The sequence below is a fragment of the Hemitrygon akajei genome, chromosome 25 (assembly GCF_048418815.1).
Source record: "Hemitrygon akajei chromosome 25, sHemAka1.3, whole genome shotgun sequence".
In the NCBI taxonomy this organism is placed as follows: Eukaryota; Metazoa; Chordata; class Chondrichthyes; order Myliobatiformes; family Dasyatidae; genus Hemitrygon; species Hemitrygon akajei.
Genome location: NC_133148.1, coordinates 47,917,496 through 47,935,746, shown reverse-complemented (window position 1 = coordinate 47,935,746; position 18,251 = coordinate 47,917,496). Strand labels below are relative to the sequence as shown.

The following is an 18,251-nucleotide window of genomic DNA, read 5'->3' as shown; positions in this document are numbered from 1 at the left end:
TATGTCTGATCCTCTTGTTTTTCCATGAAGAGACTGAAGACCAATAAGTTCCTCAAAGACGCTAATATTATCATCAATTCCTCTTATAAAAATTCTTAACTGGGCTACATCACATATGTCAGCAGATTCATCCAAAGCTGAAGAATAGAAAGTACAAGCATGGACAAGGTCTTTCAGTTGCTCAGATACATCATGACAAAGCTCTTCGGTGCATCTCGTAACTGCTTTGACAGAGCAATTTCATCTACAAGTACTTTCCTTTCGATACTTTTATCACCAAGACATCTTGCAAATATTTGCAGACAAGGCTTAATAATTTCTTCTCCATCAGAGAAAGACTTCCGTTTTTGGCCAACGCTAAAGTAATTTCGTAGGACGCTTCAGTCATTGCCAAACTTTAACAACTTCTTTTAACAAATTTATTTTCTCTCCTTTTGACTTCTTCCTTTTTATTAATCACATTCTTTCTGTAACTCAGACCCAAGCACTAGCTTCAGTTTTCCTTCTATTTCAGTCTGATGTTGTGATTTATAGTGTCTATTAAGATCATGTCTTGTATTAGGTGAGAAAGTGTTTTCACAAACAATGCACAATGGTTTTCCTGACAGACCTGCTATAAATAAGAACTCATTTTCCCACTGTCCATTGAATTCATGCTTGCTATCACTTTCTGCTTTCTTTTACTCAATTTCTTTTGCACTATGATGGGTAACTGAATGTAAAAACAAGGCTTAATTTTCGAAAAAGCACAAAACTGCAAATGTTCACAAAAGACAAACAAAGCATAACTCCATAGCACATGAGTGTCAATTGTAAACTGATTGGCAAGAGCCTGTGATGCATCACTGGTGCAGACGCCCGGTGCCTGAAGATCAAACAAGTATCAAATGTGTATTGAACAGTTATGGAACAACTACAGAACAAAAGTCCTTCTTTCCTAGTTTGACTCATTGAACATTTTTTTTAAATTGAAAGCAGATTAATGTCAAAGAAGATAACATTCACCAAAAGATGTGCACAAAATAATAAAATCACTAAAAATAATCGCTAAGTTTTAGATTTATTCTCAGTAAATCCCATTTCTTGATCTAAGCTACTTGAATTCCTGTTATAGTTTTTTTTCTACAAATCAGTTTTTGGTTAATACTTTTTGCATGAGTGGGGTTACTTTTTTATTATTATCACTGCGGTAAAATGCGCCACTGGTTGGCCATCCCTGATCTAGATCATTGGTACAGATGACAGACAACAATGGACCCAGCACCAATCCCTGCAAAACTCCACCAGTCATAAGCCTTCAGTCAGAGAAGCAACCATCTGCTACCATCTCTGGCTTCTTCCACAAAGCCAATATCCAATCAAATTTACTGCCTTATCTTGACATATCTGTCCAATCCCATAGGATTCTCCCTCACTTTGCCTGCTAGGGCAACCTCGTCCATTCATTTAGCTCTTCTTATTTCTTTCTTAGGGTTTTTTTCTGCAATTCTTATACCCCATAAGTACCTCATTTGTTCCTACCTGCCTGATCCTTTTTCTTCTTCACCAGGGCCTCAATATCTCTTGAAGACCAAGGCTCCCTAAACCTGTCATCATTGCCTTTTATTCTGACAGGCACATACAAGCAATGTGCTCTCAAAATTTCACATTTGAAGTCTTCCCACTTACCAAGAACACCTTTGCCAGAAAACACCCTGTCCCAGCTCGCACTTGCCAGATCCTTTCTGATACCATCAAAATTGGCCTTTCTCGAATTTAGAATCTGAACCTGTGAACCAGATTTATCTTTTCCATATTTCTTTTGAAACTAATTGCATTTTGATTAGTAGATGCAAAGTGTTCCCTTACACAATTTTCTGTCAGCTGCCCTGTCTCATTCCCTAAAAAGGCATCGAGTATTCCACACACTCTCGGTGGGACTTCTCCATGCCGATTAAGGAAACTTTCCTGTGTACATTTCACAAACTCCATCCCTTTTATAGAATAGGAGTCCAAGTCAATATGTGGAAAGTTGAAATGATCTACCATCACAACCTTATGTGTTTTGCAACAGTCTTGATCTCCCTACAAATTTGTACCTCTCAATCCTGTCGACTGTTGGTTGGTCTTTAATATAGGCCCATCAACGTGGTCATACCTTTCTTATTCCTCATTTCCACCCATAAAGCCTAAATAGAGGAGTTCTCCAGTCTCTCCTGACTGATCACAAGTAACACCATTCCTCTCCCCTTAATCCCTCCTGCATTGACATGTCTAAAACAATGGAACTCTGGAATATTGAGCTGCCAGTCCTGCCTCTCCTGCAACCAAGTCTCACTAATGTTTACAGTATAATAATTCCTTATGTTGATCTATGACATGAGCTCATTTGCCTCGTGTTTGCCCTGACAGACAGATGTTTAACTGCACCATTGCAACAGAACAGTTCCCAACAATATGTTTCATTTAGTTAGCGTCACACATGAGCCAGATGAGGAGCAGCAAAGTTAGTGGGGACAAGGAGCCCTCAAACAGTGATCTGACATCTTTGACACAAATATATTGTCTGGTCAGTGGTTGGCACTCTCACCTCTTTGTCAGATGGCCGTAGGTTCTAATTTCTTTGACCATTTGTTGACAGCTGATCGTTGGGACTCCTGATGCAGGAAGGGTTTAGACACCATAGATACAAAGACACCTATTTCTCCCCGAGTGTGCGTCACCTACAACACCTCACGTCGAAGGTTCCTAAATTCCCGTCTCCAAAAATCACAGCTAAAACATTTTCAAATCATATTTATTGCACTTGGATCTGTACATTGACACAAACAGAGATTTAATACATTGTGCAGTCCCACACAGGGTTGAAATCCATTCAAACATGGCAGAAGAAGGTCTTAGGATGTACGTACAAACTCAGAGATTTGAGGTGAATCATGTTTGTTCCTTAATTTGGTTCTTGATCTTAATTTTATTCTTAGTTATTTTAAAAGGTCCAGATCTTAAACATGTTTTAATCAGCAAAATAACCCTCTGTAATAATTAATAATCATAAAACTAACAAAACTAGGGTTTCATGGATTGAATCACGCAGTATTACACACAAGATTTAAAACTATCAGTCAGAACAAGTGAGACATTGACCAGGGTTGGTTTGCTGTGAGATTTATTGATGCTTCGGAACAGGTTGGTTGTGAGCGACTCATGACCCACCACACAGGAGAAAGTGGTGCCGCTCTTCCACTCCTCAGGAGAAACCTTCAGCTGACTGGTCATTGTGTTCCAGCCTCTTCTGGGGTCCTTGGTCACCGGCTGGTTCACAAACCCTGTCTTCAGAAGGGTGTCATTGGCCATCCAGGCCACATAGATGTCTGCGGGAGAGAACTTGGTGACCAGACACATCAAGGTCCCAGTCTGATCGGTGTCTACCTCATCCGATGAAGGGGGGAGGAGGTAGACCTGAGGACGGGTCACAACATCACCTGGAACAGAGAGAATCTCCGTTAGAATGAATCTTCCAGTAACTCCCTCCTTACCCAACACATTCTGGTCTTGCACCAACATGAACAATTTCTAAATCTGAGAGACTTCACTTTATCTGAAACTAAAGGCTTTTCCCTTTCTGCTCATCATTGGGATTTGTGGAGTGGGAATCTTGAACCTGCTGCATTTTACTTCTTCCAGTGAGGTTAGTCCATTCAGTTCAATCAATGGGAGTCGCTGAACACAGCAACTCGACAGAAAGTGGAACTCAGCCCCTGGACTTGCATCATCCTGTGCTGTTTGTTCCATCTCCCCTGGAGCAGGGGTGGCAGTCTCAGCTGTGTACGTGTAGAGGGAGTGAGAACCTGTGGAACTCTCTGCCACAGAAAGCACTTGAAGAATTATCATGTAATATATTCAAGAATGGGTTGTATGTACTTCTTCATGCGAATGGGTCAAAGGATATCTGGAGAAAATAGGAATATTGATTGAGTTTGGATGATCAGCTGAGACCAGATTGAATGGTTCAGCAGATCGAGAGACCCAATGGCCTGCTGCTGTTCTCATTTTCTATCGTCTATCACCCTGCTGGATGGTGATAAATATGTCATATTACTGAGATCAGACTCACACTGAATTCTGTCCACACGTACCTGTGTCCTTCCTGATGGATTTCTTCACCGGTGTTGGCAAACTCTCGTCCTCTATCACACACGAGTACTCAGCCCCACTGTTCCACTCTGCAGCAGGGACTGTCAGTCTGCTGGTGATCATGTCTTCATCTCCGTTGCTGTCTGGACCCAGAGTTCTCACCCCATCTTCCCTCTTCCTTCCGTCCACCTGCCAGGTTACACTGAATCCCTGTAAATCACTGTCAACCACCTCACACAGAATGGTCGCTGTCCTCTTTGTCCAGATCTCTTCGAAGGAAGGTTTGCTTAAAGTGACTGAAGTGTCTGAACATTCATCTGGGAGAAACGTCACAATTATTATTTCCCCATTCCCCAATGGATGAATTTCTTATTGACAAGACCAGCATTTCTGTTTGTCTCTGGTTGATGATTTGCCAGTCCCATCAAGAGGAGATGAGACCAATCTACATTGGTGAAGAAAGAAATCTTCCCTATTGAGCAGACAGGGTAAACACCCTGAGGGAATGTAAATGAACAGGATTGGCTCCTTACATTGTATTTGCAGTTTCATGGTCACTTAAACTGTTTCCAGCCACTTATTAAAACAAATACAGAAAATTCCCAGTATTTCAGAGTGTGTTGGTGGAACAGGAAATAGAGCAAAGTATCACGTGAAAATCTTCCAGAAAATACAGAATTCATATTACAGAATCTATGGGAAACATTCAGTTTTTGTGACTAATATTAAATGCACTCTTTTTCTCTGTTAGGTGTAACTAACATTTGCTGCAGCTTTGTCAGAATGTTGTGTGTTCAAGCCGCCCTCCAGAGGCTTCTACACATTGTCCAGGCTGACTATTCCCACACAGGAGCAAAGGGAGAGCTGCTCTGCTGGAAATTCAGTCACAACTGAGGCACTAATTGGAGGCTGGGATTATGTTCAAAGGCCGAGGGAGGGAGCATTTTGAAGATGAGTATCAGCGATTTCCAGAGTGTCTGTCCAGTGAAATGATCTGGATTCTCCTCCAGTTATGAAAGTATTTTCTGGGATAGTATTGTTTCTATGGTGAAAATGTGGATTATGTTGGTTGAGATCGGTAAACAAACCAATGATTGGCCAATTTAAGTGCCAAGCGAGATTAAAAAGATGAAGGCATTGAAGCTGAGTCAATGGACAAACCGGTATTCAGCTCACTACTCTGTGAGGCTTCCCTCACCTCAGCACTGAACCTGGCTCCGTGGCCGTGGCCTGCAGCCATCGGCACTCACCTCAGCACTGAGCCTGGCTCCGTGGCCGTGGCCTGCAGCCATCGGTCTCCTGGACCGGTTGCAGTGCTGAACTGGTGACGTGGCTGTGGATTTACTTCAGGGGACTCTGCGGTTCAGGTTCTGTGGATTGTTTATTTGAATTTTTTTATTGTTTACACAATTCATTCTTTCTTTTTCACACATTGGAAGTTTGACTCTGAATTCTATTGTGTTTCTTTGTTTTGTGTCTGCCTGCAACAAGAGAATCTCAAGGTTGTATATGGTGCACAAACTTTGATAATAAATATACTTGGAATTTTATCAGTTCCCTCAAATAACTATACCAGAACTACACTGTGATTTAGTGCTGACCTTGAATTCATAGCACAATGTAAACAATTTTGATAATGGGGTGAGTACCAGGACCCTACCTTGGACGTTCTTCACTTGCTTCTTGATACGGGTGTTGGAGGGGGGATGAATCACTGTACAGCTGAAGACTGATTCTGTCTCCCATTCCTGTAAATTCACGGTCAGGAAGTGTCTGGCTCTGAAAGTCCACCCCTGCTCCAGAGCGGTCAGTGTAGCGCTGGTGTTGGAGGTGATCACGGTGCTGCCTTTCTCCCAGATGACATTTATTTGGTCCGGGAAGAATCCAGAGACCACACACTCCAGTGTGGCCGTTTGTCTTTTCTTGGTCTCTTCCTGAGGTGGAGGCAGCAGTCTGACCTTGGGACTTCTTATCTCGACTGGAACAGACAGAGAACAGGAAATGTCAAACATTTTGACTCAGGTAACTAATGCTGGCCATTTAATTGCTGGTCTCTGACCCACCTTTGGTACTATTGGTCCGTGCTGACACTCGGGTAGATGAAGGAGATACCTGAGCAGAGCACTCGTACTCCACCCCACTGAACCACTCCTCCACACTGATCTGGAGTTCGCTGAGCACTCTGTATTGGGACCCGTCCCTCTCCGCTTGATGGGTGTGAATTCCTTTAGTTTTCTCCTTCCCGCCCACGTGCCAAGAGATGTGGATATCTTCGGGATCTGTACAGAGAACCGTGCACTTCACGGTAGCAGTCTTGTCGATCCACATCTCTTCAATGTCAGGATTTTGAATAAAGACAGACAATTCTGTGGATTAGAAATGGAAATGCTCAGAATCTTACTGGAGATCTTTCTATTGGTTGTGTTAGGTCAAGACAGATCATCAGTAATGTCAGCTGCATTTAATGCAAACAGAATAACAGAAACACCCAGGACTGTATCACGTGTCTTATATTCCTGTAAGTATTGATTCAGAAAAGAAAATCAGAACAAAGGATGTGCTAATTCGGTTTTGAATCCCTTTCTAATAACTGTACCAATTGGTTCACTGTGAGACAGAGAAGCATGCAGATTTCTCAGCAGAGACACAGCTCAGTATATTCTTTGCTTGGAGACTCAGTGCCATTGATCAGTAACAATGAACACTGTGAATCAATGAGAATCCCTTTCTTCATCTGGGCTGAGCCTGGGATTCACTCAGTTTAATAACTTCACATCCCGACATTCCAGTCTTACTGTGGCTGTGCCTCTCCCCATCTCTGCAACCTTCACCACCAACACAAACTTCAGAAAACATCGTATTCTTTCAACTCTGCTCCCTCATACACCTGCACTGCTTCTGCTGGTGCCTGTGATTTTAGTGTTCGTGCTTACAAACATTGAAGCCTCTGTCTCTCTTGAAATGAGCAGCCATGGTCAGAGTGTATCGTTAAGTTGCTGGGCTGATGAACTGGCAAAATGGGTTCAAATCCCAAACTGGTGGATGGGGGTTTAAATTCAATTCATCAATGCTTTTTGGAATAGAAAGATGTCTACGGAGGTATTTGTAGTTTCATTCCCTGTGATAACTTCCGGAGAGAAGTCCCATCTGATCCGGCTGGTCTGTGACTCCAGACCTGCAGCAACACGGCTGAACCTGAATCACCATCAGGAATGAGGCAGCAAGTCCCTCAGCTCCAGAGCGATCAGTGATTGATAGGAAATGATAAATGAATAAAACAGCTCTTTGATCAAGTGTTGGGTCACCTGTCCTCAGGGTTAGTGTCGGTTTTGTGCGAAGTTGTTGAGGCCGTCTCCCAATGCATGATCTTCAGTTCACAGACATTGCAGCTCTCTGCACTTTGTGTACACCACTTACACACTTGGTCACCTTCGGGAACGTGGGGTGTTTTTGCTCTTTGACATTTAGTGTGGAGGCAGATAGTGTTTGTGTCATGGTTGAGTCCTTCAGTGAGACTGTGAGTCAGTGTCCTTGTCTGAAGAAAGAGCAGATGTAACACACACTGTCCAGTCTGACTGGGATGGATCATCTGACAAAGTATGATGTGTATTTCTTAACCTTTCTCATGTCAGTAAGCTTATGAGCAATTTTCTTTTAAAACAGAAAGTCCATTGTGTAGTCTAGATGATCATTGTTGTTGTGTAATATCACAAATCTGCAAACCTCGGTGTACACTGAAGGGTAACGGAATTGTGAATCCCAGTTTAATCAGCACTGTGATGTTGTTAAACGTGTTTTGGCAGGTTTCTCAGTTCGGTCTCATATCTGCCTGGTCTTGATGTTCAGCAGTCCCTGGGAAATGTGATCCTGTCATAAAACCTGACAGAGTCATGATCGCTCCACTTATTGCTGAATTATTCCACAAGAAGCATATAATTCTATCAATGCTTGTGTAATTCTAACAAAACATTCTCCTTTCTGACATTCCTTGGGATTACTGAGTTTCCCTCTTGGACTGAATTCAGTGTCCCGCACGTGGATCAATGTAACTTTAGCAATTTGTCTGATCCAGGAATTACACACAAAGCATGTCAGATTGGACAGGAGACTGGGTAGACCCCTGTGTCTTGTCTCACCAATTTGTCTTGTGCCCAACATTATCAAAGGGTCATCCGTCCTTTGACTGAGTCAATTTGGAATTTCTGCCCCATTCACCTTCATCACCTCATGCCTCACAGCCACTGGGTGAAAAACAGGTTCCAGTTCTTGCTGACTGGAGTCAGACAGGAGGGAATCTGGCCAAGGAAACTGGAATTGGGATCTGTGTCGCACTGAAGCAACAATGTACACAAATGAATGACTGTATGGACAACCAGAAACACAAGAGGTTCTACAGATGCTGGAGATCTTGAACAACACTCACAAAATGCTGGAGGAACACGGGAAGTCAGGCAGTGTCTATGGAGGGAAATAAACAGTCGATCTTTCGGGCCAAGTGACTTCACCGGTACTGGAAAGGAAGGGGGCAGAAGCCAGAATAAGAGCTGGGTGGAGTGGAGAGGAATACATTCTGTCAGATGAGAGGTGAGACCAGGTGAGGGGAAAAGGGTGTGAATGGGGAGGGAGTATGAAGTAGAAAGCTGGTAGATGATAAATGGAAGAGATAAATGGCTGAAGCAGAAGCAATCTGACAGGACAGTGGACCATGGAGGAAAGGTTCAAGAGGAGGGGAACCAAATGTAGATGATGGGCAGACAAGGAGAGGTGATAGAATGAGGCGGTATCTAATATGGCGATTAGAAAAAAAGGGGAATAAAGGACCGAGGGGAGATTACTGGAGGTTGCAGAAATTAGAACTCAGGCTATCAGGTTGGCAGGTATCTGGATGGAATATGAGGTGTTGCTACTCCAACCTGACTTTGGCCTCACCAGGGCAGTAGAGGAGACCATGGACAGACATGTCAGAATGCGAATGGGAAGTCAAATTGAAAAAGGTGGCCACAAGGATAATAGAAAGTCGAATAGAAATGTGATTGGAGAGGTAGTCAGTTTGAATCATGTGTTTTCTTCTCTCTCTGTTAAATTTCCATCCCAATGGATACCAGGGGCAGGTCGGGAATCCAGTAAATGGATTGTTATGAAATTCAATAACGAATTGATTACACAGCCAATCACTTTATTTCACACTTTCCTGCAGAACAATGATACTGTATGGTAGAACCATCGGAGAATGTTGCATTGAGATTACTCTGGTAAAAGAACACTGGCACAGGCTCCGAAAAACACTTTTCACCTGCAAATGGAAAATTCATAGATTTAAATATTAAATACTTTCAGCTCTTTTCCCATGCTTGGAGAAAAGGGAGTCCCACATATTCCCACTCTCTATCCTCTGTATATCGCATCCTATCGAGATGAGGTTGTGTCAGCCATGATAAATGCATGTGCTCTCTGAATCTGGTCAAGGATCTGAGGACACAAGGTCACAACATTCACTCGAGGACTGGGCATCAATTCAAAAATAATCCAGGCACCTACATTTCAGTGAGTGGACAATTGACAGAAGAGTCTCTCAGGAAACACTGGAAACAGACTCTGGAGACTGAAGCAAATATGAAATTGCAGAGATATTTTTTAGGAACTAACACTAAGAAGACAGTGAAAAGGGAACAGGGAGGTTTTCTCCAGATGGTAAATCATGGGACGTGAGCTTTGCTCACTAACTTATTTTCATTATAACTACAAACAAATACAACTAAAATTATTGAGACACAATGGACAGGTGACCTCATCTAACACCTTTCCTGCCCAGTAGATGGGGTTAAAGCTGCTGGTGATATGATTTGATTCAAAGTGCAAAGATCATCTGTACATCACTCAACAAGTGATAGTAGGGACAGGAATTGTGTGGGAGTATCAGTTAGGTAGTTTAGTGCTATAAGTTAATTAATTTTTCTTCAGACGTCACTCACCCTCTTGATACGTCATGTTGACCTGACCACTGAAACCGGAAGGTGCGTGATTCACTTCACAAGTATATTCCTGTTTCTTGGTCCATTCCCGCACAGGCACTGTCAGGTAAGCAATTGTTTCAAATCCACCACCAGATCTCCGAGTGGAACGGAGAACAATGCCTTCTTGGGCAGATCCACCTTTTATCCAGGACACTGTAACGTTGTCAGGAGAGAATCCAGATATCACACAGCCCAGGACAGCATTTGCTTGACTGTGGATCACCTCCCGGGATGGAACAAGGGAGCTGAGCTTTGGAGCTGTAACACATTTAATATCTGTCAGTACATGATTGCTTGGCCCATGTTTTTGACTTCATTCCCCCTCATCATGGGCTAGATCCCCAGTTCCAGCCCCCTCAAGAATGTTGTTAATTTACAGCTGATCTGATGATCTGATGGCTCACACCAGTGAGTGGGAGGGCTGGGTGTATCACTTGGGCCTCCCAGCAGTGTGTCCCACTATGCTATGATAATGCAGAGAGGTGGGTCATGGGGTTGAGGTGCAGACCTGCCGTGATCTAATTGTTTAATGGAGAATGACTGATACCAGCTCCTGTGAGCAGGAGTACATGGTGTGGTACTGTTTCCACTGGTGAGTTTGGGAAACACAATTTTACTTTCAATGGGAAAGAAGAACAGATGGACAGGAGGGAATTATTTTGTTGTATCTGCAAAGGCTGGTTCAGATCTGTAAGAAGATGTTTTTCTTTAAACACTTGTTTAAACACTTGGGCAGTGGAGTGGATTCCTTCATCACATTCACCAGGGATTGCTTTTACCAGAAGAGGGGCAGCTGAAGGATGGAGGAGAAAGTGCAGGAGGAGTGGGGTAAAGTTTAAGTTGTTGTTCTGTGTGCAGGGGTACGATAAGCCAGCGGTCTCTGTATGTGTACGGGAGCTGATCTGTCGGGAGGTTTTTGTGGGATGGGATGGTGGAGAGGCTCCTGAAAGGAGTGGACACAATGGAGGCAGACCAGCACAAGTTGTTTCCTCAACCCTCCACTGATACTGAGTTTCATTGAGTTCAGGAGGACGTTTCCCCCCATATCAATTCCATATGTTTTCTCACTGTCATTTTGGTGAGGAGTCATACTGCCATTGTAAGATCAGAATAAAGGAGTTAATTGCTGCGCCGAACATTATCTGACAAAGGTTTGTGTTCCAGATTTACGCTCTGAGATCAATGCAGCTTTTAAGAGAAAATTATGTCTCATACTAACATTGAGGTTTCGGCAATGGCTGGACCCCCGCTGTCACCGTCCCTGCCTTGCACGTGTAGACTTTATTCTTCTTCCAGTCTGCCGCAGAGACTTCGAGCAAGCTGCTCATCGTGTACTTTGAATTTTGCCCCAGCACCGCTGGGTATTTCTTGATTCCAGTGGTGATGTCCCCACTGTTAGTGGACCATGTCTGACTGATGCTCTCAGGCTGATAGTCCTTGACCAGACAGAGGAGCCTGATGCCTTGGTCAGATTCTGTGTTGCAGGAATGTGTGATGTAGACTGATGGTGTGGACTTGACATCTGAAATGGAAAGAAATTCACAGAAGTTCTGTAAATAAATGCATTACTAGCAGACAAAGGAGACATGTTATACATTACCATTACTAACTACTGTGCTGAAGTCTGAGACACATAAGCTGGGATGCCCACCCAACCCCTCCACTGTACTGTAGTAAGTTTATGTATTGCACTGTACCTCTGCCACTAAAGAAAAACAAATTTCATGACAGATGTGAGTGAGGATAAACCTGATTCTGATGTGGGTCTCTATTGTGGACTGAGAGTGGGAAAGGGAAGGGAGTGAGAAGCATCAGAGAGACATTCTGGAAAGATCAATAAACCAATTGTTTTGAATCAAGTGACCTTGCCTGTTGTCTCAGAGCTGGTTGGAACTGCACCCGTGCCAACTGCTGCCCCTGCTCTGTCACCTGTCCCACACCCCTCCCGTGGCGCTCCACCGTCACCGTTCCCAACATGCGTTGCTCTCGCCAGATTTACAAACTCACTCTCCACTCCACTTTGACAAATATGTTACTACAGAAAAGTCTTAGGCACGCTAGCAATATACATAGGCCCAAGATCTTTGCACAGTACTGTTTATAAATGTCCGATGTGAAGTCGATGCCAACATTGAGTTTGCCTTCTTTACCACAGACTCAACCTGTAAATTCACCTGGGAGACTCGCACGAGGACTCCGAAGTCTTCCGCACTTCTGATGCACCCTCTGCACTACTTGATGCATCTGACACCGCCTCAAAATTCAACCCATGCAACTGAGGAAGAACTTCAACCGCACCGAGCCTGTGGGAATTACAAGCCAAACGCCTTCCCAACACACCAGGCCAAGAATCGCACTGAGATGAATGGTGACTGTGATCCTTTGACAAGTCTAGTCTGCGAGGGAATCATTGAGGTGGAATCCCCAGTTTAATCCTGGGAACTCCAGCAAGGCCCCATGTCAAGTGGTGGAGTGTGGTGACAGTTCTGGTGGCATCTGTCACTCAGTAAATCTTGGTGCACAGTGGTCTGTGGAACTGTGAGACTGACTCCAGTGTAAGTGGCTAGACACTGGTAAATGGTTCACTTCGGGAATGCCAGCTACAGCCAGCACCATTCAAACCACAGTATCTTCAGTTTCCCTTGTATTGAGCAGCAGGGGAAAGGGATGGTCAGCTGTGGTCTGAGGAACCTTGCTGCTGTTTATCAGCGTCAACCCCTCACAACAAGGGAGTTATGGGACCAAAGACCTGGGACCATCAGTAATCTGTGTCTATCTATTCATCTACCACACAGTCAGTGACTTTAAATTCCTGGGTGTCACTATCTCAGAGGACCTGTCCTGGACTCAGCATATAAATGTAATTGCAGAGGAAACAGGACAGTGCCTCTACTTCCTCAGGAGTCTGTGGAGACTTGGCATGATGTCTAAAACCTTGATAAACTTCTATAGATGTCTAGTGGAAAGTGTATTGACTGGCTGCATTACGGCCTGGTATGGGAACAGCAATGCCTTTGAATGGAAAATACTGCAAACGATAGTGGATTCAGCCCAGTACGTAATGGGTAAAGCACTCTCAACCATTGAGCACATCTACATGAAATGCTGTCGTAAGAAAGCAGCATCTATCATCAAAGATCCTCACCACCCAGGCCGGGCTCTTTTCTCACTGCTGCCATCAGGCAGAAGGAACAAGAGCCTCACGACTCACAGCACCAGTTTCAAGAACAGTTACTACCCTCAAGCATCCGGCTCTTGAATAAAAGAGGATATTTATGCTCATCTATTGAGATGTTCCCATAAACAATGATCTCACTTTAAGGGCTCTTTACCTTGTTATTTATTGCTATTTATTTAGGGTTCCATTTCAACAATTTATTGTCTTCTATGCTCTCGCTGTTTCATTGATCCTGTTTACAGTTACTATTCTATAGATTTGCTGAGTATGCCCACAAGAAAATGAATCTCAGAGTTGTATGTGGTGACATATATGTACCCTGATAATAAATTTTACTTTGAATTTTCAGACTTCAAATGAAGATTTTCCAATGGCGGGGAGCTTTAGGAATTGTAGGCTAAAAGTGACCATTCCCTTCCAACATCACCCAAACAGACTAGATTGTCATGTTGTAGTTCCGCTTGTGGACAAGTGACACACTGCAGAAGTACTTGCTGGGTTGGTAAAGGCCCTGGGATGTTCTGGGGTTGTAGAAGCCAATGAAAAACAAATTGTTTTCATCAAAATAGGAAAGGTACATTACATCCGGAGTTTCTCCGGTTACTGGATGATTTCTGGATGATTTCCCTCCAGGATGAATTTATATTCAGTAATATAAAACTGGAAACAGTGTAGTTGCCAGAAATCAGACTGACGGAGTTTGGTGAAAGGTCACTGATGTGAAACATTAACTCTGTTTCTCACCCCACAGATGTTCCCTGAGCTGCTCAGTGTTGGCAGTGCAGGAGGCACAATAATGTCAGTCGGTGAGATTTGCAGCTGAGGATCTTTTACATCCCAGGACCAGCAGGTGGTAAGTACAGTTCTGTCTGGATCAGTGTTCCTCTGGGTCTTTATAAAAACACCCATCAAACTGATAGCAGGGTGCTGGGGTGAAGAGGGGAACTGGATCTGGGTGGGTCACAGGGTGCTGGGGTGGAGGGGAACTGGATCTGGGTGGGTCACAGGGTGCTGAGGTGAAGAGGGGAACTGGATCTGGGTGGGTCACAGGGTGCTGGGGTGGAGGGGAACTGGATCTGGGTGGGTCACAGGGTGCTGAGGTGAAGAGGGGAACTGGATCTGGGTGGGTCACAGGGTGCTGAGGTGAAGAGGGGAACTGGATCTCGATGGGTCACAGGAGCTGGGTATTTGTACAAAACGATCGATGGTGAATCAGCAGATCGGTGGAGGTTCAGTCTGATTTCAGTCTGTATTGTAGTAAGTGGATAGAACATCGGGGAGTATGAACAACAGATGGGCAATTTTATTTATTCATTCGTCTTTTGGAATCTGGGCTTTGCCGGTAAAGTCTGAATGAATTACACATCTGAGCTGTCATTCAGAGGGCTTTTGGAGACAAACACATTGATGGGTCATAAATAGGCTCATAGAACACATAGAACATGGAACATAGAAAACCTACAGCACAATACAGGCCCTTTGGCACACAAAGTTGTGCAGAACATGTCCCTACCTTAGAAATTAAGAACTAGGCTTACACATGGCCCTCTATTTTTCTGAGCTCCATGTACCTATCCAAAGGTCTCTTAAAAGACCCTGTTGTATCTGCCTCCACCACCATTGCCGGCAGCCCATTCTACGCACTCACCACTCTCTGAGTAAAAAACTTACCCCTGGCATCTCTTCTGTACCTACTCCTCAGCAGCTTAAACCTGTGTCCTCTTGTTGCAACCATTTCAGCCCTGGGAAACAGCCTCTGACTATCCACATGATCAATGCCTCTCATCATCTTTTTCACCTCTATCATCCTCCATCGCCCCAAGGAGAAAAGGCCAAGTTCACTCAACCTGTTCTCATAAGGCATGTTCCCAATCCAGGAACCATCCTTGTAAATCTTCTCTGCACCCTTTCTATGGCTTCCACATCCTTCCTGTAGTGAGGCGACCAGAACTGAGCACAGTACTCCAAGTGGGGTCTGACCAGGGTCCTATATAGCTGCAAAGGGTAAGGATGGTAAGGACCAGAGATCTCCTTCCCTGAGGGACATCAGTAAAACTGAATGGTCATCATTACTAATGACTAGATTTAAAAACAATACCAAACAATTACTAAGATGATGGAAATCTGACCACAGATCCAAATCTGTTGCAGATTATGATGAACTGAGTTTAGATTTGTCAGTTTTGTTGTGGTGGTAACCGTGGACTGTTCATCTATCCCTCTGCACTACTCATCTGCTTTGATGTACTGCCCTGTTTCCCATCACTCCGAATCCAACCTTGTGCCTGTCCATTGGATCACTGTGTCCACGGTGTCCTGGACAATATTTCTCCTTCAATAACATCACCAGAACAGACTGTCTGATCGTTCTCACCTTGCAGTTTGTGGATTCTGCTGTGTGCAGAGTGGCTCCACATTCCCGACTCTACAACAGGGCTGTACTTTGAAACTACTTCATTGCCTGTGAAGAGCTCGGGGACACCATGAAAGGTGTCTGTAAATGTCAGCACTTTATCTCACAACCACTTTCACTGAATCACCAGCAACACTGGTTGATGTAGGAAAACACTCGTTAAACAAACCCAGTCGGGGGATGGAGGAGGGCAAGAAATTAGAGCAGTTGCTCCGTCTGTGAACTGAGAATAAGCAGTTCATTTATACAGTAATGTTCAACTCGTGTCCCGTGAGTGTGTGATGGGACAGGTTGGGGGAAGCTTCACTCTGTGTCTAAGCTCTGCTGCCTCCGCCCTGGGAGGGATGGGACAGTGCAGAAGGATCTTTGTATCTAATCTGTGGCTGCCAGGACAGGACATGGGAACTGTAATCTGCATTTAACTCATGCTCTGTGTACTCTGGGGTGATTGTTGGAATCCCTTTGAGGAAGAATTTCCCAGATTTACAAGATAAATACTGATTCTATTGAATGACAGAGCAGAGAGTGAGGCCATTCATCCGATAGTGTCTGTGCTTCCCTTTAGCTGAGCAAACCCAATAAACCCATTGGTCTCTCTGCTCTTCCCTGTATCCCTACAAAAGGTGGATCTCCTGTTCCCTCTCTACACTCACTATTGGCCACCACCATCATTCAGGCGGTGTGTTCCAGATCACAAACGTTCATCAACAAACCTTCCCTTAAATGCTCCCCTATTACACATTATTGACTTGAACGCTTTCCTCCCCACCCCACCTGCACCACTCCCCCCTCCCCCACCCACCAATGCAAGGCTGCCCGGAATGTGTGAAGGAATTGTGATTTCAATTCCCTGCCTTACCCTCCTGCACCACTTCCCCACTGCCTTCTCACTCCAAAATTCTTTCCCACCATACCCAGCCTCCTCACCCATCAGTGATTAAAACTAAAACCTTAATCCCATCAATTAATCCTGGGATATCGCCGATACTTTTGCTGTATCCCGGGACGGACCTCACGCCGGACATTACATGATGGGACTGACACCCACCTGTACCCTGGGGATATTGAGCCATCAACCAGATCATACATGTGTAACCATTCCCTCAGATTATGTCTCAATCCCATTACCTTCAACATGAAAGCAGCCGACAGTAAAACCCGATCCCAATAACTTGACACTGAACAGATCCATTGTTGTCACTGACGGAACGAGTTCAACTGCACTGAAACGCTCAGCCCCTGAACGTGGCTTCAGTTGGTGCTGAGGATCAGAAGCCAGACTTGAACCAAACACTGAGCTCACTCAGCACAACCGGCCGGTGTCAAGGCACAGTCTGGTGACAAGATCCGACCCCATTCCCCTGAGCCTGTTCCCGGTCTGTGGACAGTTCACTGGTGAGGTGGGGTATGTACCCTTGTACTGTTACTGGGCTCTAGAGAAACCCGCCGGTTCGTGGAGATTCATGTACTCGCTCTAAATATCTCACTGATTTCAGTTAAATCACAGAATTCGCCAAAACCGTAAATAAATAAAATACTAGTGCGTGAAGATACAATTGAGAAGTTGGTCTTACCTGAAGTCACTGTCAGCGAGGTTCCTCCGCCCCAGTAGTCAAGATAGTCACAGTGCTCCGTCTCCCCATTCACCCAGTGCAGTAACTTCACTTGCCCGTCACATCCAATAATCTCAGCAAAATGTCAACATGATCCCTGTCCGGACCGGGAGCAGCCGCTTCCTGGATTTCCATCCCAAACTCCGTCCTCGTCTCTTCATGGCGTGTGATTAAAAGAGGCATTTTCACAGTTTTCCTGTCTGTGGACACCGGCTCCCGTCATCACCCGGAATCAGAGTCGAATCTTTTTTGAGTTTTTAATTGTCCAGAAATGGACATTTACACCCAGCAGTCCGAGTCAGGCTTCGGGGATTTGACTCTGGGAAGCAGCAATGCGGAATCCGTGGAGACAGACTGCGCTGCAGACGCTCCTTTGTCGGGACCAGTTTCTGTTCAGCTCCCCGTCACCGTGGTCCATAGTCACAGTGCTTCACCGCAGGTCACAAACCGCCTTCATCACATCCAGCCCGAAATCCAGTGGATCCCACAACCGGCCGGCGGATTTATTAAACCCTCCCTCTGTGTCCTGGTATCCCACACAGTGGGTCCCAATCTCGGCCATCCCAGTCCTGAAGTGGAGATGATATAACCCACCGGGACCTTTCACTGGGCTTCCACTGACAGCTCCTCCTCGGTGGTCCCGTTCCCTTCCAGACACTTCTCCAGTGGAACTTGTTCCAACTTCCAGATTATCCACTCGGGATCTGATTGATATTCACGGATCTCGGGGTAAAGGCCAGTGGAAGCGTCCGAAGAGCCCAATTTAAAGAGTTTTGTTGCGGTAGGTTTGTGTATGGAGGGAGCCGCCATCTCTCACACTGTGCCACCCAGTTATAGTCACAGTGATACACCGCCTTACGATAACCTCCGCCCTCTCACTGTCTCCCAGCACAGTCACTCCTCAGTCAAACCGCACTGGA

At 44.8% G+C, this 18,251-nt stretch overlaps 1 long non-coding RNA gene and 1 gene segment (V, D, J or C); one reads left to right on the top strand and one right to left on the bottom strand.

Annotated features, from left to right (window-relative positions):
- The window catches only part of LOC140716614 (uncharacterized), a 101,589-nt gene that overhangs the window by 71,914 nt on the left and 11,424 nt on the right, over nucleotides 1-18,251 (top strand). For both annotated transcript variants that reach the window (XR_012096328.1, XR_012096327.1), the window contains exon 2: nucleotides 14,057-14,158. This is a non-coding gene — a long non-coding RNA (uncharacterized lncRNA). The remainder of the gene's footprint in view (nucleotides 1-14,056; nucleotides 14,159-18,251) is intronic.
- On the bottom strand, nucleotides 2,761-18,192 carry LOC140716611 (Ig heavy chain C region-like). The segment is given in 7 exon segments: nucleotides 2,761-3,461; nucleotides 4,116-4,430; nucleotides 5,774-6,091; nucleotides 6,177-6,479; nucleotides 10,086-10,385; nucleotides 11,347-11,649; nucleotides 17,293-18,192. Coding segments are annotated over 6 exon segments (1,731 nt in total).